This window comes from Stegodyphus dumicola, chromosome 3, assembly GCF_044657685.1.
Source record: "Stegodyphus dumicola isolate Sdum_Otavi_A_Nest chromosome 3, ASM4465768v1".
Classification (NCBI taxonomy): domain Eukaryota; kingdom Metazoa; phylum Arthropoda; class Arachnida; order Araneae; family Eresidae; genus Stegodyphus; species Stegodyphus dumicola.
In genome coordinates this window covers 6,746,312-6,773,039 of record NC_140770.1, presented here as the reverse complement: position 1 = coordinate 6,773,039, position 26,728 = coordinate 6,746,312, and the positions used below count along the sequence as shown (strand labels likewise).

General features: G+C 34.4%; 1 protein-coding gene across 1 annotated transcript in view; it reads left to right on the top strand.

The window, feature by feature from the left end:
• Window positions 1-26,433, top strand: part of LOC118196746 (protein O-mannosyl-transferase TMTC1-like) — an 848,849-nt gene extending 822,416 nt beyond the window's left edge. Inside the window, exons 16-18 of the mRNA XM_085812306.1 lie at window positions 11,598-11,720; window positions 24,903-24,980; window positions 26,275-26,433. Coding sequence (XP_085668432.1) covers window positions 11,598-11,720; window positions 24,903-24,980; window positions 26,275-26,433 — 360 coding nt within the window. The remainder of the gene's footprint in view (window positions 1-11,597; window positions 11,721-24,902; window positions 24,981-26,274) is intronic.
• The last annotated feature ends 295 nt before the right edge of the window (window positions 26,434-26,728 follow it).

Below are 26,728 nucleotides of genomic sequence, written 5' to 3'. Positions count from 1 at the left end.
GTTGAGACTATCGAGTGTGTCGTTGAGTCAATCGCCGGTTGTAGCGTGGAGAGTCTCGAGAGTATGTTGAGTTCCGAGAACGACCGAACCGAGCCGAGGGCTGTACTGTAGTGCTTTGACGTGAAGCTGTCGTTACAGTTATAGCCTGAAGGCTGTGTTGCTGATTATTTCAGCGTGTTTGTCGTAGTTTTTCGATGACTGTAAACATGTTTTTGGAGCTGTTCTGAGTAATACTGGCTAAATAAATCGTGTTTTGATTCTTCATAAAGTGTTGTCGTCAATCACTCCAAATCCACGAAACCTGTACAAACGCAACAATATGCATACGTTAATATGTAAAGAACGACATGTACTTTAAGAAGTCAGGCATATTTAAAATATTCCTAAAGTACAATTTTAAAGCTTATTATTGTAACTGGATATTGAAATTTATAGAATTATTTCGATATTCTTGATTATGTTTTTGTTACATACCTTATCGATACTCGCATAATTTTCTTATATGTAGGACGCGCGGCATTATGTATAGAGAAACAAATCATTACTTTTAGCTGATTTTCCCCCCAAAACAAACCCCCAAACAAAATTTCAGTTAAAATAACCAAGTTATATTTTCTCAAAAAAATATCTTTTTATTTTTTATTTTTGTAACTTCAAAATCGGTTATTTTTTTAACATAATTCAAGAAATTTTCTAAAATGTTTAAGCGATACGCTTCTTAAACACACTTAGGTTTTGGAGATCTTTTTTTTTTTTTAATTCTGACCCTTTCTATAAGAGTTATAAGAAATCTCAAGACACGTTAAGAAATTCGTCTTAATTTAAAATTCTTGGCACAGACTTAATTTAATCAAGTTAAGTCTTAATTTAAAATTCTTGGCGCAGACTTAATTTAATTAAGTCTTAATTTAAAATTCTTGGCGCAGAATTAATTAAATTAAGTTCTTAATTTAAAATTCTTGGCGCAGACTTAATTTAATTAAGTCTTAATTTAAAATTCTTGGCGCAGAATTAATTAAATTAAGTTCTTAATTTAAAATTCTTGGCGCAGACTTAATTTAATTAAGTCTTAATTTAAAATTCTTGGCGCAGATTGAAGAGTGTGCGCCAAAATAAAGTTTTAGATTTCTCCATAAATTTTTCACCAAAAGCTATAAAATTTAATATCTAGGCATAATGAGTCGTAGAATCGGAATATGGAAAAAATTGGTACTTTATTTCAGAATAAATCCGATTTTCTGTCAAAATACCTATGTTAGAACATTGCCAGATATAAATCTAATATATATCCTAAATCGTGCTTTCGAGACATGAAAAACACAATTTGATTTTCGTCAACTGGCGCAGTAGAACGGGAGATATAAAACTGTCCCTCCCCCCGGCAGTGTACGTCATCTACTAATTTTGGAAAGAATGTCCAACGGCAAAGTTTAATTTCACTGCAGTTGTGCTTATTTCTGTTGCTCATGCTTTATACTTTGAAAGATGTTAGATTACCTGATGTTTATTACACGCATGGCTATAACATTGGGTGGCAACATCCTTTCATTTTAAAAATGATATTAAAAGGGGGCTCATACACCTTAAACCCCTTATGATCTTCAAATGTGTGATTGTTGCAAGAATTGGGATATTTTATTTATTTTAAAAAGAATTACTTCCATCTTTTTACAGCTGACTACATAATATAGCTGCTTTGGGAACTAGTAACCAGAAAATTTGTGCTGCCACAAATATTTTTGCAAAATAATCCGCTTTGTGACAAAATTTTCCGTCATGTTTCCACCTTGCGCGCATGATATTTTAAAAAAGGCTAATGGTACATTCTATAAATTGGATGGAATTCTTTATATGGGCCCTATTTTTTAACTGAACCCAAAATCTGATGAATATTTTAGTATTAAAAGATTTCATGCACGAAAATATTACAGATTTTTTTAATGAAATACATTTTATAAACTCAATTACCAATAAAATAAAAAATTTAATATGAAATTCTCAGAAATTTTGGTTCACAGTAGTTCTCAAATGTTTTAAAAGCTATATATTAAATATGAAATAATATTATGCAACAGAATGTTTTAAACTGTGCGCGCAAGTAAATGTAACGATGCGCAAATGTAACGACTTAATTTGAGAATCCGCTATTTGTTTATGCTTTCCGATCGTGAACGCCGTTTTAACGGTAACGGTACGAACGCCGTAACGGTAACGACCTTTACTATTTCCTCGGTAAGGAAAGTTTCAAAAATTGTATGTTAAGTTGGAAATCTCAGATACAGAGGAACCGTTTCGAGAACGAGATTTAATTTGTTTCCTCAGATATCACTTTCAGCAATTTTTAATGAATCACCAGCGAAATTATTTTGTCACAAAGCGAATTAAATTACAAAAATATTTGTGGCAACACAAACTTTCTGGTTACTATTTCAGAAAGCAGCTATATCATGTAGTCACCTGTAAAATGATGGAAGTAATTGCTTTTAGCATAAATGAGTTATCCCAATTCTTGCAACAGTCACCTATTCGATGATCTTATGGGTTTTAAGGTGTATGAATCCCCTTAATAGTAAAGAGAGTAATAATAGAAATGTGTTTTTTATGAAAATTCGCCATTTTCAAATTGTTTAAGAGGATAATATTGATATCAGCTTACATTTAATAAGAAAAGATTTTGTTTACTAAATGACTTTAAATAAAATTTCCTCGAATGGTGATTCCTTAATTTTCCCTTCGAAACGCTACCGCAGAACATAATATTACTTCGTTCTGTTATTCAAGCTTTCTGCATCTATTCTAATTTCTTTCGAAAGCCCAATTCCGCTACGTTTACAACACAATTTTCTGTTTCTCTGCTCGCAAGATAAGCAAATAAAAATGCATCTCTTATCGAGTCTTCTCGAACTCGGGATGTCGGCAATTACACTTTTGTGAATTCACTCGTAAGCGAAACTCGATCGCGCACGGTGCTCGTTGCCAGTTCGCTGCGAAGAAACTTCCTTCATGATGTTGCTATTTTGCAAATGAAACTTTGTAATTCGGAGCCGTTACATTAAGATAACAATTCCGCTCAAATGTAACGACTTAATTTGAGAATCCGCTATTTGTTTATGCTTTCCGATCGTGAACGCCGTTTTCATTAATGGCAACGGTAACGACCCTTACTATTTCCTCGGTGAGGAAAGTTTCAAAAATTGTATGTTAAGTGGGAAATCTCAGATACAGAGGAATCGTTTCGAAAACGAGATTTAATTTGTTTACTAAGATATCGCTTTCAGCAATTTTTAATGAATCACCAGCGAAATTAGGATAAAAATCTAAGACGCAACGAAGTTCGTGAGATATTCAAAGTACTATAGCATCGAATAGTTATTTATCGCACAATTCTCCCGCACTTTCGGCTTTTAAATCGTCTGGGAAGATTTCCCGTCAAATTGCATTTAATACGCTACATGAATCGTCTTGACTTAAATTCCACGTAGGCCAAATGCACGATCCAAAAACAGCTAATAGCAAAATAAAAGATAAATTTAAAAAAAATCACAGTTATTATAATTTATTCAGAAAAATATTGAATTAAATTTTAATTTTTCTAAGTAAATATTTGGCAAAACATACGTAAACAATAAATACAAAAATGCAAAGTAAAAACGTTTAATACCCGCAAGACGTTTTTCTTGGTTGCGCTTTCAAATTAAAATACTGATACTAAATATTAAATGTTTCAGACCGAAATTTATTCCAAATATGCTCATTGAAATTTATTCCAATATGTTTACTTCATCATTACTTGCATAAAGCTAAACTAAAGCAAAATGGCAGCCTACTCTAGAAACAAATATTTGTGAGTAAAAACTTCAAAATTTTATATGTAAATACAATATTTGTATGAAGTCCGTGCTTTAGAGGAAAATTGCTAGAACGAGCATACCACGAATCACATGTTTTTCGGTCGACTTAATTCTAAACTGCTTTATTTTACACAGTTTAGAATTAATTCCTTTCTTATTTATTCTAAACTGCGAAAAATAAAGCAGTTATGTATAGCTGTATTCCAAAAAATGAGATGCCAATCAGCAAGATAAAGCGATTATTCTTAGAGATGAAATTCGTAAATGTATGTTTATTTATTTATTTATTTATTTATTTATTTATTTATTTTTGAGAATAAAGAACGAAAGTTAATTAAATCTGTATCCTCAAATCATTCAATAAAATTTTTATCATATCACTAGCAGCTTCGCTGTCAGCCTTCGTCCGGCTTTTAAATGTACCGGAAAAATGGCTGAAGGGAACACCAAACGTTAAATTCAAAAACTGCGTAGAATTTTACTCTGCAGAACAACTTCATAAAAAAAAGTTACTACGTATAACAAAATTACAATGAAAACAAGCAATATCCCTTAATACAAATATTAATTATCCTAATAAATTAACCAACTTCCCTTTGCAAAATCTTAAGAACTCAAATGGTATAAAGGAGGTTAAGAAATTTGCTTCCTAAATAAATCACTCAAAACTTTTCAATATCTTATATACAGTGAAATGAGCAATAAATAACATAAAATAATACAAAAAATAAAAAATTCTGTAAAGCAAAGTATGATTAATGATATTTTATCTTATATTTTCAAGAGAAAAAATTACAATGAAATAAGCTATATCCCTTAATAGAAATATTAATTATCCTAATAAAAAAATTAATCAACTTTCCGTTAAAGAAACAAAATCATCTAAAACTTTTCAATATCTTACAATGAAATAAGCAAAAAATAACATGAAAGCAACTCAAAAAACATAAAATTCCGCGCAGAATTTTTAATCTGCAGAACAACTTTATCAAAAAAAATCAATAAAAATGTATTATATATATATATATATAAATGACAATGAAATAAGCCAATCTCTTAAAAAAAAACAGTGACATAAGAAATACGATCAAAAATTGTTGCCAAACCCATATTTCTAAAAGAATGAATCCATTCAAAATGCAATTTCATCAAAAATCTATCAACAACAATAAGACAGGAAAATGGTTGCCAAAATCACATTTTTAAAGATTTGAGAAGTGTACTCGGAAGCTTCATTTAAAATTTTTAAAAAAAAAATACAAAATATTATCACTTTTCCAAAATTCTTTTTGTAAAAGCAGTCGCAAGGATGAAAGTTTAACGCGTCCAAAAATCAAACAAAAATAAATTGTACATTTTTAAAAATGAACTTTTTTAGAAAAAATTCCGTTCAAAAGGTGTTAAGCTCCCTTTGTTAAATAAATTCGTATTTAACCGATTTGTTGAAAAACGAAATTTATTTTAAGTTCGTAAAATAGCTAAGTGCCTATACGTTTCATGACGATGTGAAAATGGAGTGTGCAGAGTAAAATCTCGCTTTCCTATAGCCCATTATGTCTCAAAATGATGCGATTTCGTCACAAAACATAAAATAAAAAAAATTCGAATTCGAATTTCGAAAAAATCGCTTCGAGGTGCACTGGCTCTTGTCTAGATGCACCTACGTACCAGATTTCGTAGCCGAGGGTCTATTAGCTTACGCGCAAACGCGAACGAAACACACACACACACACACAGACAGACTCTTTCTTTTATTATATGTAGAGATAAATTAATTAGTTCAATTTATTAATTTTATGGCATGTTATTTTCGTTAGTTTTCAATGGAAATAATGTAAACTCGGACTTCAGATACACTGCCTACCATCCGAAATGCGACCAGAGCAACAAAAATTAACTGATTTTGCAGCCATCCTCGAAGTCGGGAAACGCGAAAATCACTACCGAGTGTTACCTCCACGTTTTTCGATATTTGTTACACGCCGCGGAATGGAGTGAAAGAGGCTTCAGATGTGTTGTCGAGGAATGCAGCCGTTGCTGCCTTCTCACCCAAAGTTCATCTAATGTACCTGCGGGGGTTAATCTTTGGATTATGGTAACTTGGCGATTTTTTGGCTAAGATTTGGGAACCAACCCTGCTTCAGCAACCTGCTAGTTTTGTTTCGGACGCCATTTTGTTTTCACGAAGTAAAGGCATGTTTTTTTACTCAACATTTTTTTTCCAACAATCTGCTAGCCGAATTACGCTTATGCTAGAATTTTTATGGAACAAAAGTGCTTAATCATGACGAAAATTGGGTGCGAAATTGGGAGAAAGTGTAGAATCGCCCACTGCTTGCCGCGTTTTTAAGAATTGCATATACACGGTAGCCATGTACACGTCGACCTATTTTCACTTAAAAAAAAAAAAAACCAGAATTGCACAAAAATGGCATTGCGCACACGCTTGACTTTATCCATGTACACATCGACCTATTTTCACTTAAAAAGTCAAAGAAAATTGACAAAAATCTAGTTTTTCTTACTGATGTAAAAAGCGCCAAACAAATAAGTGGACGATTCTGCACTTAGCAGCGAAATTGTTTCTAAGTGCTTAATAGCTAAAATCCCTATTGGAATTTTCCGGAAAATGTCACATGACATGTCTCATGATCTCTCATTTCTCTGAGACAAAATAATCTGTGATTCGAACTGTGTACTTCTCAGATTATTGCTAAAGTCCTAGCTAGTAACCTTTATCGCCTTACCAAAATGTCGCCAAACTACCTGTTACCATATTCTAAAGATTAGCCCCTGCGGGTTCTGCTTGCCGCCTGAGGCGTTCTCTGATCATTGACCAGACATGTTCGATGGGCGATCAATCTGTAGAACGGGCAGGTCAGAGTAACAGTGCCACATGATGGGCTAAGAGGAAAGCTTGAACATTGAGTGCAACGAGTGGTCGCGCATTGTCCTGCTGAAATGTGGCCGCAGGCGAACCCTGAAAGTAAGGAATGAAAAGACGTTGCGAATAAGCGTTGGTTGGTAAGGGTACTAATAATGCGTATTGGAGGGAAGCGGAATGGATCTCAAAGAAACGGATGTAGACCAGTATGACGATACATAACGCAACAATTCAACAGCTCCCTCTAAAGTATTTCCAAAGTGTAATCCGCCCATCGTGGAACTGCAGGCAGAAGCGTGACGAGTTCTAAAACACAATGTCATGCCATTTGGATGTTCATCTTCGACTTTCAGTGCACCAGGAAATGGTTTAAGTAAGTAAGCGAAGCAATGGACGCCTAGTAACTGTAAACGGAGTCGTGCAGACGCCGATTGTTGAGATATGATTGAGATGTGGCAATGTGGTCCATCAGTGTCATGCACACCATATGCCTGCCTTCCCGTAAAGTGGGTCGACGCGGCGGCTGCAATACCTCCTGCCCGTCAGTCGTTCACTCCTGCATACATCGATTCCATATTTCGTATGACTATTGCTTGGCGACTTTCGACACAATGACCAATCTCATAGAAGAATATTCCGCAATGTCTGTGTGCAGGACAGGACAGGACAGGAAAAAGTGCAGGGGCACCACGACATCGTCATAGACAAAAATGGTATTGCCCCACTGCACTAACCTTTTCTGGCATTTATTAAGACAAAAGATTATATTTCAAGTCATTACATTACGCAGTTGACATAATAAATTACATTAAAGTAACAAGTTATTTACATAGGAAGAGCAATTATAAAAATAAACTGGGGTACAGGTAATCGAGGTACAGATATATTGGTATACAGGAATCAATATGGAGATAACATGTTACAATTAATTAGGTGTTGCAGTTTGACATTTATTGGTGTGCTTGGAGGAATGCCTTAGCATTTGGGACGATGGATGTGACGCGAGTTATAATGCTATGTTACTTTTGTGTTGGTGGTATCGTTGTGTGATTGTGCACAGATTTTGCAGAGTTTACTTTGCACAGAGTTCATTATGCATAGAGTTCAATGTGCACAGAATTGTGCGCAGCAGCATGGAGAGCACTTTGTATAATGAGCATCAGATAATAGTGTAAAGTTCAAAGTACTTCGCTTTGGCACTTTGAAGGCACTGGTAGTTGATAATCATCACAATGTCTGTGTGCAACGATTCTGCCTCGTTTGAACACAGAAACGTGCTCGAATGACGTCAGTGTTTTTCTACGAGGGGCAAACACAAAATACGTCTCGCGAGACAACAATGCAAGTGCCTGAAAACGGTAATATTTCTGCGCTTTGTATAGACATTGTAAGGAGCGTTGCAGTCGCCCATGAGGTACGCGTGAGCTGATTGGATTGATTATTCAATTATGGCAAAGCATACGAGGGCTATCTGCCTAAAGGGAGGGATGCCTTTATAAAGGACTTTCTAAGGGAAACTGCCTCGTATACACATTACACATGGGAAAAACCACGAAAACGCCCATGCAGCCAGCCCGTTCGCGGGATTCGAACCTCGGACCGAACTACCAAAGTTCAGCGTCTTTATCGCTCGGCCGCTGGTGGGCGCGCGTGAATTGAATTTGTTATTATTTGCACATTCTATCCCCATATACACAAGATGCAAGTTTCCCAATTAGCATTTTGTTGTTTTGCTAAAATTGCTTATTTCATGAGATACTATTTTCTATATTTACCAGCAGTTACGAACTTTTGTATTTTGTTAGGAAATTTTTATGAGTTTACATTTATGAACTATTAACATACCACATACTTTGATCTACTCACTAAGAGTCATTATCTTTGAACTATCCGAAGTTTATTTTACAGATAAACTCTGAACACTATGATAAACTACAATTTATTTAAATTTTAGAGCTATTTGTATTTTAGAAACTTCAATTTTTTATATATATCTGAACTCTTTGTTACAACTATCTGAACTACGCATATGAACTATTTGAACTATATACATGTACCTTTTGAAATATGAACTATATTTACACATGAACTATTTGAACTGCATATTTGCAAAATCTGTGCATTTGGAAATGTTTAAAATTGTATTATATTCAAAATTCTGTACATTTACTATCATGTTATTTTATATATTATGCTCCAAATTTTTGTATGACATTCCAAACCATGTATCATTCCAAATTATTGTTCATTTCAAATTATGTATCTATTTTGTTAATATCAATAAACGGCTGGGGTCACGTAGTGGGGAGACGGCGCGCTGAAAGTATAGTTTAGGGTACCCCTTGGCGAAACTTGGCGATTTTTGGAGGTACATGGATACCGATTTTGTGCAATTCTTTTCGTTATTTTGCCTTGCGAAGCCAAAATAACACGACAAACAATTGCACAAAGTCGGTATCCATGAACACATCGACTTATTTTCACTTAAAAAAAAATCCCCGAATTGTACAAAAATGATATTGCACACTCCTTTGACTTTATCCATGTACACGTCGACCTATTTTCACTTAAAAAAATCCCAGAATTGCGCAAACTTGCATTGTGCACTTCCTTTACTTTGTCCATGTACACATCGATATATTTTCACTTAAAAAGTCAAAGGAGCACCAAATTCTACAATATAGGCAAACAAAAAATACATAATCTCAATAAAATACATTTTAAACCAAACAATAAAATAACATAACAAAGGAAAAACATGTTATACATTTAAGCACTACCAAAAGCAAATAGTCACTTACCATGATTTTCGAGTTCGCTTCGTAGCCCCAGAGCCACGTAAAAATCAAAATACCAATCATACTCAAATTACTTTTTTCTAACCAGGTACTCTTTCTGACCGAATCCTTCACATAGTGACCATCTGAACCTTTCTTCCTACAAACCTACAAATTATATATATATATATGAGTAATTATGAGTGATTTAAAATATATCTTTAAGAAATTTTGTAGCTGCAATAAAAAAATAAAACAGAAAAGGTTTGACTCCCGACAGACAAAAAATTGACTAACCACTAAACAGACTAAAAAATACTTAATTTCAAAATTTGCCATTTCTTCCATTTTCAGTTTGCATTGAAGGGTCGCCTCATAAATGAATTCGAATTATTCGGGGTTGACATTTCCGCTTAAATGCCATTCGGTGATATTCTTTTGTGACTAACCACGGTCTCAAAGTCATAAATTCGTTTCATAATAAAAAAATAAAAAGTTATACTAATCAATATTTTTCATAATAAGCCGCAAAGTTCGCCACGTAGTCTCTCAAAACTTTCTTTCTAAGCAATATTTTATTTCTTAAGAGACGTACGAATGCAAAACCTTCTCTCTCCAATTTGTGTACGACCCCTGAACATAATTCCCGACTTTAATATCAAATGCCTCGGTCCCTATTTGTCATACGGCAGTCAATATTCGTTGTTCAATCCAACTCACCCAATCTTGAACACACCACTCACGCGCATGGGAAACTCAGAGCGCGTCTTCAGATTTCAAATTCGTTTTTGATGTCTTTCGTATTTTTTGTGGATTTAATAAACTTTAAAAAATGAGCGATTCAATAAAAATGTATTGTTGCTGCCCGTATTAAAATAGTTTTATCTCTCACGCTTTCAAGTTTAATAAATTTAATTATTCTTTGAAACTAATTAACTTAGGTAAAAGTATAGTTTAGGGTACCCCTTGGCGAAACTTGGCGATTTTGGGCGATACATGGATACCGATTTTGTGCAATTCTTTGACTCGTTATTTTGGCTTGCGAAGCGTCGATTTTTGCGCCAAAAACAAAGTAACAAGCCAAAGTAACAAGACAAACAATTGCACAAACTCGGTATCCATGTACACGTCGACCTATTTTCGCTTAAAAAAAAATCCCCGAATTGCACAAAAATGGCATTGCACACTCTTTTAACTTTATCCATGTACACGTCGACTTATTTTTACTTTAAAAAAAATCCCAGAATTGCACAAACTTGCATTGTGCACTCCCTTTACTTTGTCCATGTACACATCGATATATTTTCCTCTAAAAAATCAAAGGAGCAACAAATTCTACAATATAGGCAAACAAAAATACATAATCTCAATAAAATATATTTTAAACCAAACCAATAAAATAACATAAAAAAGGAAAAACATGTTATACATTTAAGCAGTACTAAAAGCAAATATTCACTTACCATGATTTTCGAGTTCGCTTCGTACACCCAGAGCCACGTAAAAATCAAAATATCTATCATACTCAAAATGACTTTTTTCAAACCAGGTACTCTTTCTGATCGAACGCTTCACATAGTGACCATCTGAACCTTTCTTCCTACAAACCCATCTAAACGGTTTTTACGTTCGACTAGACCTTCCTACATACAGAACACTTATAATGGCTACTAAGTAAACCTTCATTTACACACCAGTCAATTAAAGCTCTTTTCCTCTTTCGCTCCAATTCGTACAGAAACTTCAAATTAATCTTACTACATTTGGCCATTCTACCGTCTAAGGAATCAAACCAATACACACCACAAAAACGCCTTACAAAACATCCCATGATTCAAAATTTCCCAGAATCATGCACCCGATTACGTCACAATAGGGTTTCCATAACATTCTACTCAGGCTACGATAAATGAAACAAACTTGGCGATAAATCAAACAACAACATCGCCATAATACAAGGGGTACTTTAAAGTCTACTCTACCCGACGGCGCTAAGCCAATTAACCAAACGGTAAATCAATAAACCAAATGTTCTTTCTTCTCCGTTTCTAATCCTGATTTGCTTATTTTCTATGTCCTTTTTAGGCCCTGGAGACGATTTTGAAAGCTTTGAGCTTGTGCTCGTCCTCGGAGCCAGTCTGCGCCAAATACCACGAAGAACATGGCGATATTTTAAAAGATATGGACGACTTCGATGCAGCAGAGGAGGTAAATTATTTATTTTATTTCCATGTACACATTGCACTCCCCTGCCAAAAAAAAAGGAAAGATATATATCTCCCATTCTACTCGGCCTACTGACGAAATTTAATTTGCGTTTTTCATGTCTGGAAGCTCATTAGCATATATTAGATTTATATATAGCATTGTTTTGACTTAGGTATTGCGACACGAAATTGGATTTTTTCGGAGATGACGTACCTGTTTTCTTCCATATTTCGATTCTACGACTCACATTAACCCAAAGTGTTAAGTTTTATAAAAATCACAAGAGTAGTTTTTAAAAAATCATCCCTCAAAATCTTCGTTGTTATCTTTTTTTTTTTTTATTAAACTTATTTGATTCCTTTTTTCACAGTTGGAAATTTATGTTCAACACAAATAAAATTGGCAGACGTTTTCTGATTTGTTTTTAAAATGTATATTTTTAGTAATTTTCGTAAAATTTTTTGAAAAAAAAAATATTTGTAACCTTTCGTCATCATCTTAAAAGTAGATGTATTTCTTACCACAACTGCAAAAGATTAGAGCGTTTTATTCAAAGTTTGCCAAGATATACGTGACTTTATATATTGGCGCGTTTTGAAATTTAGTACATTTATTAAGCGATAATAACGACAAATGTGGCTTGCGCACTTAGTTAAAATTATTTCAAGGAATGAACGATGCACATTTTTCCGCTCATGCATAATGAAAAAAGGTTACTACAATTGGGAATTTTGCCGACTGAATTATTTTGGCGCAAACTGAAAAAATCGAGCGGCAAGATAAAATTTGTGAATTTCTCGGTAAGTTTCACACCAACTTTTACAAAACTTAATATTTAGGCATAATTTGAGAAGTAGCATCGAAATATGAAATAAAAGGGTATGTCATTTCAGAAAAAGGTCGATTTTATGTCAAAATACCTATGCTAGAACATAGGTAAGTCTAATATATACACATCATATTTGAAGGTAAGTCTAATATATAACATACCCTAAGCTGCGCTTTTGCGAGTTAAATTTCATCAATTTGCCTAGTGGAACGGAACATGTAGAACTGTTCCATTTCTTGGCTAATCTTTGGAATATGGCAACAGGCAGTTTGGCGACATTTTGGTAAGGCGATAAAGGTTGCTAGATAGGACTTTAGCATTGTACATGGATAAAGTTAAGAGTGTGCGCAATGCCATTTTTGTGCAATTCTGGGAATTTTTATTTAAAATAGGTCGACGTGTACATGGATGATACAGTGTATGTACAATTCTTAAAAACACGGCAAGCAGTGGGCGATTCTGCACTTTCTCCCAATTTTGCACCTAATATTCGTCATGATTAAGCACTTTTGTTCCATAAAAGTTCTAGCATAAGCGTAATTCGGCTAGCAGATTGTTGGAAAAAAAAATGGTTGAGTAAAAAAAAAAACATGCCTTTACTTTGTAAAAACAAAATGGCAACCAAAAAAAAAAAAAAAAAAAACTAGCAGGTTGCTGTAGCAGGGTTCGTCGCCAAATTTTCGCGAAAAAGTCGCCAAGTTACCCTAATCCGAAGATTAAACCATTTCTTTTCCGTGAAGAGTGTACGTTTGTTTCACTTTGCAAATGAAAGTTAGCTTAAAGAGCCTTTGAATGAAACGGTAGCTTGTAGGACTCTATTGTAATCAGAAACTTCAGTCAAAAGAGCCTACTTAGTTTAATAGCGAAACGCTTCGTCTGAAAAAAATCATATATTCTAAAGAAAGTTAAAATAACCTTTTCATTCGAATCTTAAATGCACAGCTTTTGCGACAGATGAGCCTTCGCGACCTAATTGCATTTAGTCATCCAAGATTAACATAAATATTAATTTACTTAAGCTAGCTCAAATATCGAATGATGCGTATTTTAAACATCGACTAACAAGTCGCTGAAGCTGGAATACAACTTACGCAAAGCTGGCGACAGCAGCGGCTGCCAGAAGCTTCGATCTAAACAATGAAAACCCTCAGCTCGAATGGACACCACTCGTTTTCCTTCTGGTGGAAAGCAGAAGCTATAGTAAAGGCTAAAACCATAATAAATGGTTAATTAGCATAAACTAACGGCAAGGTTTCGAAAAGCTTGACGTTATATTATCCTGTCGACCGTTGAAGTTGGCTGCTAATGAAATATAAAAGTTGGCACAGAATTCTGCAATATTACTCCAATCCTTTCTGAGGAATTCTGAAGAAACTGGTGACTTTTTTCCATAATAAACAATCACGCGTCACTAGGTACTTGAAAGTTTTGAAAGTGGCGCAAGTTCGTTATGCTAAAAAAGTAGTTAATGAAAACAGTGCATGCAATCTGCTATGAGCTTTTTATCTATAAACAATTTCCCCTAAAAAAGGGAAAGATCTATATCTTCCATTCTACTCGGCCTACTGACGAAATTTAATTTGTCTCGAAAGCATGACTTAGCATATATTAGATTTATATATAGCATTGTTTTGATTTAGGTATTGGGAAACGAAATTGGACTTTTTCGGAGATTTAGCACAAGATTAAAAATTTCATCATTTTATTAATATAAATTTTTACGCAGTTAAAGAAATTACATATATAATTACTTTGGTTTGGTTTATTAAATTATGGCAAAGCACTCGAGGGCTATCTTTCTTAAGGGAGGGATGCCTTCGTGGAGGACTTTTTAAGGGAAACTTGCTCGTATACACGTTACACATGAGGAAAACCACGAAAACACCCATGCAGCCAGCCCGTTCGCGGGATTCGAACCTCAGACCGAACTACCAGTGTTCAGCGACATTACCGCTCGGCCGCTGGTGGGCCCGAATATAATTATTTTGAAAGAAGTTTAAGTCCACTTTCCGCAAAGATATAATATTTAGTTCAAAAATTGTGCTACATAATTTCTCTACTTCATTTTTGCGTGTGTCGCAACACTTGGTGCGCCAACTTATGCTAATTAGCAATGGCACAGTTTATCGCGAGACTATCGCGATAAGTTTATTACATTATTAGATTAGTAGTTACATTAGTAGTTAGAACAGTAGTTTAGATTAGATTAGAACAGTAGTTTAAAGATTTTAAAAATAGATCGAGCTTGTAATCAAGCGGTGGAAATACTCTGATATGCGCCCTCAAGTCGCCAAATATTTTTGGAGAGAAACTCCACGCTGCCATATTGCTATCTAAATTTTTTGTCTACATTTCGAACTTTAAGCCTAAAATGTCTCCAAAAACATGGTTTTCGCGAATGCAAAAACCACGTTTTGAACACACAATTTAAGCTAAAAATCCGAAACAAAAACAAAACATTTAGATAGCAAAACCGTAAAGTGTCTAACCAAAATTATTTGACAAGAGTCCATGTACACAGCGATATGTTTTAACTTAAAAAAAAAAAAAAAAAAAAAAAAAAAACCATCTACGAATGGTACAATCTAGGCAACGAACGAATCTACGAACTACGCACACCTCGTTTTAATAAATTAACACAACAACAATAAATTTCAAAGAATACCATGAACACAGCATCCTGTTTAAACTTAAAAAAAATCTACGAATTGCATAATTTAGGCAACAAACGAATCTACGAACACCTCGCTTTAATAAATTAACACAACAACGATAAATTTCAAAGAATACCATGTACACAGCATCCTGTTTAAACTTTAAAAAAAAAATCTACGAATTGCACAATTTACGCAACAAACGAATCTACGAACTACGCACACCTCACTTTAATAAATTAACATAACAACAATAAATTTCAAAGAATACCATATATACAGCGTTCTGTTTCAACTTTAAAACACTAATCAACAAAATAACTAAAATAAATTTCAAACAATTCAAAAAAACAACAATAACGACAGAAATTCATACTGAAAAAAAAAAAAAAAAAAAGAACATAACATTCTACAAAATAAGAACAAGAATAAAATAAAATGCACTTACCATGAATCAATGCTTTTTTCGAACAGCAGAAATACCAATTTCATGCTGCCACGTAATCACTATCGTATTTATATGACAGCCAGACACACTATCCACAAAATTCAGACTATGGTTCACAAATAAATAAAATAACAAATAATCACAAATCCCTACATCTATCACGCACAGCCACTAAAAATAATCTCCCACACCCTCTTTCCACACCTCCAAATACCCATTGCCCCTCAACAGGATGGCCACGACGATATTCCTTTTGCCGAACTTCAATTCAACAACTTTCACCATTATATCTTTCCCCCCTAGCTTCTCAGACACAAAGCATGACGCGAACCAAAGAACTCCAGCGAAAGATTTTTCAACGTCAACAGGGTTGCCATACAACACGCAATCGCGCCAAAAACCAGCGCAGAACACATATCGCCACATTTGGTGAAATTAGGGCGTATATCAGAGATGTACCATAAAAACATTTCGTTAGAAAAATAAACTCATTCTCTCTCAATTATATCAGCAATAACGGCATGCAGTTTTTAATGAGTTTCGTCCTTCTAATCAAATGGTCGTAAAAGCTCGAGTTCCATCCATTATTTCACCTATATTCAATTTTAGTCGATTCATTGTGGCAAAATGTGATCAAAATTGATAAGAAATCAATAACGCATTCTTCTTTATGCTTGTAAGATTTTCTAAAACTTACAATATTTTGATTAACAAACTCTACGATTGGAAGCGAAGAGTAGCAACACTTTTCGAAAAAGACAAATTATCTCCAATACTGCGAGACTGTTGCCACTCGGAAAAAAATGAGTGCGAAAATGAGCGTCTTCAGAGTTTTTAATTAATGTCTCGGCTGATTAAAGTCACACGAAGTTGGGAATAGGCGAAATGGCTTCCCACGAATTTTTGGAATCGGGAATAACGCATTTAACGTTTTGCAACGCTATTTTTATTTCATTGTAAAACTTAGGAATTTGTTAACAAACTCTACGATTTGTAAACGAGCAGTGGCAACGCTTCTCCAAATAAAACAGATTTTTATCTCCAGCGTGCGAGACTGTTGCCACTCGGAAAAATGAGGGCCAAAATTAGCGTTTTCAGCGTTTTTAATTAATATCTGTGAATTTAGCTATTTTTTTAAGAAAAAAGCGGGTGTCATCCTTTTCGAGGACCCAGAAAAAAACTATAGAAAGTTTGATGATGATAGCTATAGTAGCGATTGAGTTAATTGAGAACTAACACACATTCTTCTATATATACATGTTACGGTGAAACACCGAAATCTGGAGAATGTTGACTTTCATCGGTTAATGTCAACATTCACATAGTCGCTTGGTGTATGTCCGAAATATTTTCCACATACTCTTATTTCTGACTTACACCGGTGAATGTCGACATTCACCATGTACTAATGGTGAATGTTGAACATATAAGAATATTATAGTTCCTTCTCCGTAATTCATTCACGAAAAAACGCACTTGAAACTCAGAATAAGAACTTAAGTATATAAGAACTTAAAACACAGAGTACATTCAAAATGCGAAAGGAAAATAATAGAAGTTATAAACTTACCAGATTATGTGATTCAAATCTTATTTATTGCAACAACTTAAACTATTATGACAATTTGAATTGCACAAGAGGACCTTGCTTTTACAACTGCATTTATTTAGTGGAACACTTCCTTTTGGAATTTCAGCATGTACATATATTCCTCTCTTTTCGACCTACACCAGAGCATATCTCTGATTGCTGACATACAGCGGTGAGTGTCCGAATGTACAAGAATGTAAAGAAATATTCGATCTTTCACCGACGTATTTGGTGAATGTTGACATTCTCCGGTAAAGTCGACATTCTCCAATTTCGGTCTTTCACGGTAACATATATATATATACTCGTATACATAGATACCAGGCCCATCGCATCCGAAACATTCAACGATTATGATTCAACAATTAATTTACATTCCTCTAATACATCTTATAATGATAAAAATTAAAAATGACACATATTAACATAAAGTTGTAATTAAAGTAATTTAAATGGTATTTTTCGACATATTCAAAAAAATTTTCTTTCAAACATAGGTTTGATTCAATTTAAATCCTATATGTAATACATTCGTTATTAAAGAAAAATCAAGTTAATTAAAGAAAAATCATGAAAATAATGATTACTTAAAAAGTTACACCTAGCATTTAATGAACCTGACCATACGTACATATACAAAACATACATAGTAAGGTATAAAATAACATGAAAAGAATTTAGCAGACACTTATGGTATTATATATATTAGCATATATATAAAATGAAGAAATCAGATGTGGCAGTTTGCTATAGGAAAATTACTTTAAATTAGATGATCTTCCCAAGAAGTAATAAACACATACGGTTATGTGCTATGCTGTCAATTATTCAGTGTATCAGTTCCGTAGGAAGCGAGAACCATTGCTATTGTGAAGCAGTTGCAAGCATGGCAAGGTTCTGAAGAGAAAGAAAGAGTATCTATACGTCACCTTGAAGCATCCCAAATATGCTCGATAGGGTTCAGGTCCGGTGATCGAGGTGGCCACTCACGCACTGAATTGTTTGCTGCTGAAGATATAATCATCCACGATGCGAAACCTGCGCGGTCTAGCATTGTCGCCCTGTAGCGTGAAATTATCACATATTGTCCCGGCATAAGGGCGCACATAAGTATGAAGAATCTCATTAAACGGACAAGAATTCGGCGATTTGAAAAAAAAATATCCAAACGATAACAATAGCCGGATCATATTCAGCGACGTCGACTGTTTTATCTAATGACGATATACAGGTGGTTAAAAAAGTATTGGAAATTGCCTGTAATTGATCATATTTCCTAGCAAAAGAAATGCTTGACTATTTTAACTGGACATAACGAAACACAGGAGGTAATAAACACTCAAATCCTAATCTAATCTTCCAATTTAATACGCCTTTTATACAAAATATACAACAAAACGTAAACTTGCATGTCAAAGAAGTAATGGCAAAGTTCTAACTGCTATGCAAATTTTGTTATGTTGAGGTCACGTGTTTACAATGATAAGAAACTCTGTTAGTGTAAAGTCTGCAGCGCTACTTCAAAACTTTTAAAGCGTTATTTTGCTAATACCCTAATAAACTAGCTTCGAAGTCGAAGGAGTTGGATGTTAATGTTAAAAACATCATTATTCAACCCAGAAATGATGGTTTAACTTATCATGCTATAGGATTACAACTAAACATAAGTTTATTTACTGTTAGAAAGTGTTGTAAAAAGTTCAAAAAGACAGGAAAATAAGATTAGAAGTGGACAGCCTCGAATATTTTCTGCAAGATAAAACGTGGCATTATCAAAAGACGTTAAGAAAAACCACTTCGAATAAAACTTTTAATGTACAGACTATACGGAATGTTTGACATAGAGGAAGTTATTATGGAAGGGCAGCCTAGAAAGAAACCTTTCATTTTAGAAATAAACAGGAGAAAGTGATTGGGTTTTGCAAAATCTCATGTTTATTTACCAGACGAATTTTGGAACACAGTTATTTTGTCCGACCAATCAAAGTTTAACATTTTGGAAAGTGATGGACAACAATATGTGTGGAGAAAGCCTAACTCCGAACTGGAAAAACAACATTTAAAGCCGACTGTAAAACATGCTGGAGGGCGCGTCGTAGTTTGGGGCTGTATGGCAGCAAACTTAGTTCGTAACCTGTGCTTCATTGATGGTATTGTTACGGTGAAACACCGAAATCTGGAGAATGTCAACACTCACATAATCGCTTGGTGTATGTCCGAAATATTTTCCAAATACTCTTATTTCTGACTTGGTTATTTTGACACCGGTGAATGTTGACATTCACCATGTACTAATGGTGAATGTTGAACATATAAGAATATTATATTTTCTTCTCCGTAATTCAGTCGCGGAAAAACGCACTTGAGCCTTAAAATAAGAACTTAAGAATATAAGAACTTAAAACACACAGTACATTCAAAATGAGAAAAGAAAATAATAGAAGTTGAAAACTTACCAAATTATGTGATTCAAATCTTATTTATTATAACAAACTATTATGACACTTTGAATTGCACAAGAGGCCCTTGCTTTTACAACTGCATTTATTTGTGGTACACTGCCTTTTGCAATGTCAGCGTGTACATAGACTCCTCTCTTTTCGACCTACACCAGAGCATATCTGTGATTGTCGACATACACCGGTGAAGGTCCGAATGTAATGCAACATTCGATCTTTCACCGACGTATTTGGTGAATGTTGACATTCTCCGGTGAAAGTCGACATTCTCCAATTTCGGTCTTTCACGGTAACAGTTGTATGACAACACATACGTACATTGACATATTGCGCCATAATATTAACTTCAGTGCGCAAAAACTTGGCTTAGGAACGTCATTTGTGTTTCAGCAGGACAATGACCCTAAGGATACAGTCAACCTCACCTGGCAATATAGTTGCTCTCTAACGCTACTCGCCAGTTAAGACACCGCCTCAATCGTCTGACATAAATTCAATTGAAAATTTATAGCACAAATTGGACCTAGAACTCAGGAAACAAACTTTTGGTGTAAAAATGAATTTAAGCGTATACTCCTGCAAGAATGTCACAAAACTCCCAACAAGACTTTTTCAACAACCAGACTCTGATTAAGACACAATAACACGCCGAACAAATACTAATACAGAAGTCAAACAACAAAAATCAGCGTTTTATTTTTAAATTTTCACAGGACCAGTTTTACCGAACCACCATCGTCAGCTGCAAAAACGAAAATGAACGAAATAAGAATATAATGATCAGATAAGATAAGAAACCTTGGCAGAAAATAAGCTAGTTGATGAAACCAGGACTAAAACATAATTTCTTTAAAGGCCAAAGATGGATTGGAATTAGGATCGTTAATTACAACAGAAAGATAGTTTTTGAATGTGAAATTCCTCTAAAAAATATAGTTCTCTAATGGAAGATGCTTTTTAAATAATTTTGGCAGCAGAAAAGTTGAAAGTGTGATTTTCGGACCAACAATGTTGGACAACAGAAGACTTCTGTGTTTCCTTTTTTAACGAGGACTTTGGTTTTCTCTATGAGAAATAGATTACAAGTTGTTATAAATGCAAATGGTATGAACACGAAATGTTAAATTTTGTTCCCACATTTTGCTGTGTGATCTTTGACATGCAAATTTACGTTTTTGTTGTATATTTTGTGTAAAAGGCATATTAAAACGAAAGTTTCATTAGCTTTGTGTCTTTATAGCCTTCTGCTTTCATTATGTCCAGCTAAATTTGTCAAGCATTTCCTTTGTTAGCTAGATTGATCAATTATAGGCAGTTTCCAATACTTTTTTACCTACTGTATCTTCATGCAGAATTCTCCACCGATCGTATTTATGCTGTGGGAATAATTTTTTTTAACATGTCAAAAATTTCTCTCGAATTTGTCCTTTTAATTTTAATATTTTTAGCTAATTAAAAAAAATATGGCATTTGTAAAAATGTTCTTTATTGCCAATGTAAACCGATTCTTCAATAAATCTGCAAATACAGGAAAAATTGAATGAAGATGGGAGTGTTGTGTCTGATAACATTCTTCCTAAAATTTCACATTTCAAGAAGCACGCATTCTAAGAATCCTTCTCGAACACTTTAGTCCTCCACGAAGGCAGGATAAGTTTATAATAACATAATTAATAAAAATATTAAAAAAATCGTTTACCGATGTTTCTAATACTGTGTTCTCAAAAGTTCTCATCCGGCCCTTATTTACGCAACCACTGGTCGCAGACACATGTACTTCCAGTAACAAAAAATGTTTTAAATGGCGCAAAGATTCGCGTTAGGGAATTTTTAAATTAAAAGTTTTCAATTTTGTAGAAACTTCAAAATCTAACTTTTTATGCGCTTCTGCGATACCCGTATGCTGTTACGGGCGTAATTTCGTACGTCGTACATCGTATCCGTACATTGCAATGGATCCAACGAACGCAGAACCCATGAAACCTCGATCAAATTTATTTTCCGAAAACACTTTACAGCTCTCAAACTTTCCAGGCAAACGTATTGATTAATATGATATATTTCCAGAAGTGAGATTTCATTCGCTGAATCTCAACAGAATTCTTGTTCCCAAAGCACACCTGTTTCGGCAGGCAACACACTCGTAATATTATCCGCATCAATTAAAAATGAAAAATAATTATACTTTAACGAATTTTCGTAAGATCGTTGTATACATGACATTATGATTTTAAACTGAAAAAAAAAAAAAAATCACTAGCATATTAATAACGTATTTTTAGCCTTTGAAAATTTGTGTGGGATAATTTTCTCGGCATAGCACATGTAACGTAATTCTAAATAATACAGTAACCAAGTAATATCATTAAATGGTATTTAAGGAGGAAAACCTCGAATTTTTCCAGTTTATTTATTAAAGTGATCCCTCGTGCAACATAATGTCAGAAATACGCAGACATTTGGTTCATTCCTGTCGTACGGAGCCTAACTTTCTGTTCTTTATCTTTTATTACGAGTAGGAACGGTACGCAGGAATGTGTCAAAAGGTACGGTTCCGTAGTTTTTACAAAACTAGTTGTTTAAAATTTAACCCGGCGGAAGTCGCACCAAGAAAAGTTGATAGAGAGGGTGCGTGGGGAATCACATACCCCAGTATTTAAAATCGATAAACATAGTTTTATTTTGTTTTAAAGCTGTTTTTCTTGTAACATGTTTTTCTCGTGTATTATAAATATGTGATTAATTATTGGGTTACAAAAAATTAATTTCCAAAATAATCTTAAAATTAAGATAAATGAAAATAAGAAAAAAATAAACATCATGCCTCTAAGTTTCATTGCATCTCTAATACACAATTCTTATTTTATTTCTTCACACTTTGAACGAAATACATTCATGTGTTCTCGGCACAGAATGTTTTCACATTTTAAACATTGTATTCACGTTCTTTTGACCTTGGTGTGAGGGCAATTTATCACATCTTTCATACTTAGTTGTTTCAAATTTCGTGTATTCGTTTTAATTCTTCGTCAAAACTTTTGCTTTTGTTTTGCATGCAGTACGTCAGTTTCTTGGTAAAGTATTAATCTCTGATCTTTGTTCAATACATTTTTTCATTACAGTAAGACCCCGCTTAACGCGGGGGATACGTTCCATCAAAGTAGAGCGTAATGCGAAACAGCGCTAAACGAGGCTATCTTTACATGTAAATATTGGGCTTAGGGGAAGATGGCTAGGAAATTGGTTAGGTATTAAATTTAAAAAGTATGTTTTTTTAATAAAAATAAAACCAAACATTTATTTCTTAAAGCCCAAATTAATACCACATTATTATTTCTTGCAAAAATAAAAACGAAATATAAATAACAAAACGAATATTCTTAAAAAAAACAAATAAAATTCTCAGTCAGTCATATTTAGTTAGCCTTCTGCGTTTTCAGTGTTCTGCCTTTTTGTGACAAAAGCATCTAATGTTGTTTGCCTTTTTCTTTTGCGTTGTTCTCTTAAAAGTTCTTCATAAATGGATAGAGCATCTCTAACACCACGCCTTACTTTTGAGCTCCTGTCAAAATTCGGATCATTTTCAATGAATTGATCCATTATTTCAGTTATGGTAGACAAACTCCTTTTTACAAACGCCATCGAAAGTTCTTTTTGCTCTTCTTCTGAATCACTGCTGTCAACATTTTTATTTTCTTCTTGTTCAGTTAATTCCTCGAGCTCATCATTAGAAAGACTAGCCGCTGCTTCTTGAATTATTTCTTCGACATCTTCCTCATTTACCCCTTCAAAATATGTCTGTACAATACCGCACCAAACAAGAAATACAAGTACACTCTTTCGGATATGTATTTGAAACCTATCGCTGCATAATATTTCGGGGAATCCCCGTATGCTGCGAGCGATTTCGTGGAATCCCCGGGTTGAAATAAAAGAGCGCTAAACCGAAACAGCGCTAAACGAAACAGCGTTAAGCGGGGTCTTACTGTAATTGTAATGTCTTCAAAAAACAAACTTCTGTTTCTGGTTGGTGAATTAGCAGTTGAAATCAAGCATTTATTACAGTAATATTCAGTGCAGGAAAGAAAATTACCATCGGCCACCTCCTTGTTATACTGGCAATTCAATATTTGGCTGACATTTCATTCCTCATATCCACTCCTCCTTTAGCCACATTATAAAAACATATAATTCCTGATGTTTTATTTTCTCCGATAGTATCATCTTTAGTACGATCGTTATATAATGTTGAAAGCATAAGAACAGTTTTTCTTTTTTTAGGAACATTAGGAATTAATGTTTTATCTTTTGCGAAACCAAACTACACTCTAGAAATAAATTTCTGAACTAATATTCAGTCAGAAAAACACTTACACGGACAGGCGCGTGGGGTGTGCCGTACCCCAATTCCAACAATAAATAAATCTTTCTCTGAAACAGACAGCCAAAGAAAAAGCGGTATTGAAAGTCAACCACAACTAGAAACTCAGCTACTGAATGCAGCACAGAATTTTAGTTTCACATTCCTTCCACTTTTATGTAGGGGTGGGGTATGATACACCCCACGCGCTTTCCCGCGGGTTAAGAACCCAAAATATGAATGATGGTGTCATTTTAAATATTTTTATAACTGGAAGCGGATGTCTAGCGACGGTTGCAGAAAATGAAAGCCGGTGTATGGTGTATTTAGTTATGGCAAAGCACACTAGGGCTATCTGCCTAAGGGAAGGGATGCCTTCGTGGAAGACTTTCTAAGGGAAACTGGCTCGTATACACGTTACACATGTGGAAAACCACGAAAACACCCATGCAGCCAGCCCGTTCGCGGGATTCGAACCTCGGACCGAACTACCAGTGTTCAGCGACTTTACCGCTCGGCCGCTGGTGGGCCAAAATGAATGCCGGACAAGAGCTTTCGTAAACACGGTGTATAAATATTGACGCTTTTACTATAATTATTTATGTAAAAAGTATATGTTAAAAGTACTGACGCTTTTACTATAATTATTAATGGTGAAGTGTATAAATATTATCGCCTTTACTATAATTATTGATGGTATAATGAATGGTAATTTGTTATTTATTGGCCCTGTATTTGTACTAATATTTTGCCGTCGACTGGATTGTATATCAGATTTATTATATTTTGAAATTCGAAGTCACTACAGGAATTGTAATCGTTTCGCATACTTCTTTTACAGAGCTACAGATTAGCTTTACTTCTGGATCCGAAACTTCCTCGAGCTCATCTAAATCTGGCCGTCATCTATCACATAAAGGTATGAGTTTTGAATTTTAAAACTTTTAAAATTGTACCAGTCCTTTCCTTAAAATAAGCAATTGGACAAATAATTTATAGGATTGGAACTGTGCAGCAAACCTGAATGCGGAAAAAGAATTTCGTGCCACTAAAATATTTTTGTAATATCGTATTTTTTTACAGCCTTTTAGCGCTGGGCCCTGAAAATTTAAAAAGATTCTCCTCATTTTCACCTTCCTCAATTCTGCATAGTTGGTCTCTCTCATATGAGAGATTTCATATCCTAGTTATTGCTAAAATTTATCAATTTAGCCTTGTTAATAATATCCTTGTTATTGCTCAATTGTATGTATAACTTGCATTAAATGCTTCATTAGTTCTATTTTTCTTCACTGTAATTTATATTTTCACTTTTACATTTTAATTTCATCCATTCTATTTTTCCTTGCGTTTATTATTTGAAACGGGAAAATTCTTCGTTAACCCTTTGCGGCACAGTGTGTCCGGTATGGACATACCTAAGCATTTCTTTCTGTACGCACAGAAAAATTGAATGAGAAAGGATTTATAGGTTACTATAGGTTACTCTGAACCTTCTTTATTTACAGTAGATGGCAGCTCAACACAAACCAGTCCATATATTTTACCCATGCTTAGTTTTTTAAGACCCTCATTTTTCAAAGAAATCTTCCAGATTTTGTTAGGGTATAAAAGGAATTGTTTGAAAAGAAATTTCTATGTTATTTATTTGGCTGTATGCTAATCTCCTTATTCTATATTAGTTTTAAATTTTTACCTTGAAATCTTTCCTAAAATCAAACGGCGAGCTCTAGATGTGCCCCGGCCGGGCTCACCGATCGTCTAGGACAACTGAGAGTCTGTATTATTTGTTTCTTCGCATCTCATCGGTCAGTTCATTGACAACAATGCTCGTTTCAGCACTCTTTTCGAAGCTCTATTCAATCAGTGTGCCACTTTGGGCACACCCACAGAATTAAAACGATAAGTGCTATCTTCACAAAATTTGACTTGTGTACACCTCTAGGCCTAATTAGACTGCCTACCTTTTTCTTTATCAAAATTCTAACTTTAAAAGGTAGCGTGCCGGAAAGGGTTAAAGAAATTATTTCGCAGTTATTTTCATTTTTATCAATAGACGGACCCAGCAGCTTCACTTCCTTCCTCTCTTTGTTATCACCTGACCACAAGCTTTTCTTTCGTCATTTGCATTTGAAGAAGCGAAACTATTGCTGCAAATTTTTGAACTCCTCCTAAAATGTGTTACGTTAAATTATTTATTTCTTATCTTTTAGGGTAATTACACATCGGCAAAGTTCCATTACCAAGAAGCTTACAAACTAGACTCATCTCCCCAAGTTCTGTTGGATAATATGAGGAAGTTGCAAAGGCGGATTTTTAATCTACCAGACAACACTTGCTGGAGGACAGATTCTACGTGCAGGATACAGTAAAAGAGAAGACATACGTTTCTATGAAAAGAAAAGAAAACGTGGAAACAAACATTTTGGATGTTTCTGTAAAATAGTAAGGAAACTAAGCTGTGTGCGTGTGCTGATTTGGACATACAAAATGCTTCGGCAGGCATTTGCATTCAAAATGAAGTGGACGGTAACTGAAAATATCAGCTAAGATTCCTAAGTTCATTTGGTACATTTTGAAATATTCTTTTGGTTTCTTTGGTCCAGATGTGATGCATATTATTTTTAATTGAAGAAATTTGACAATGATTTAACTTGCCAGTCGCCA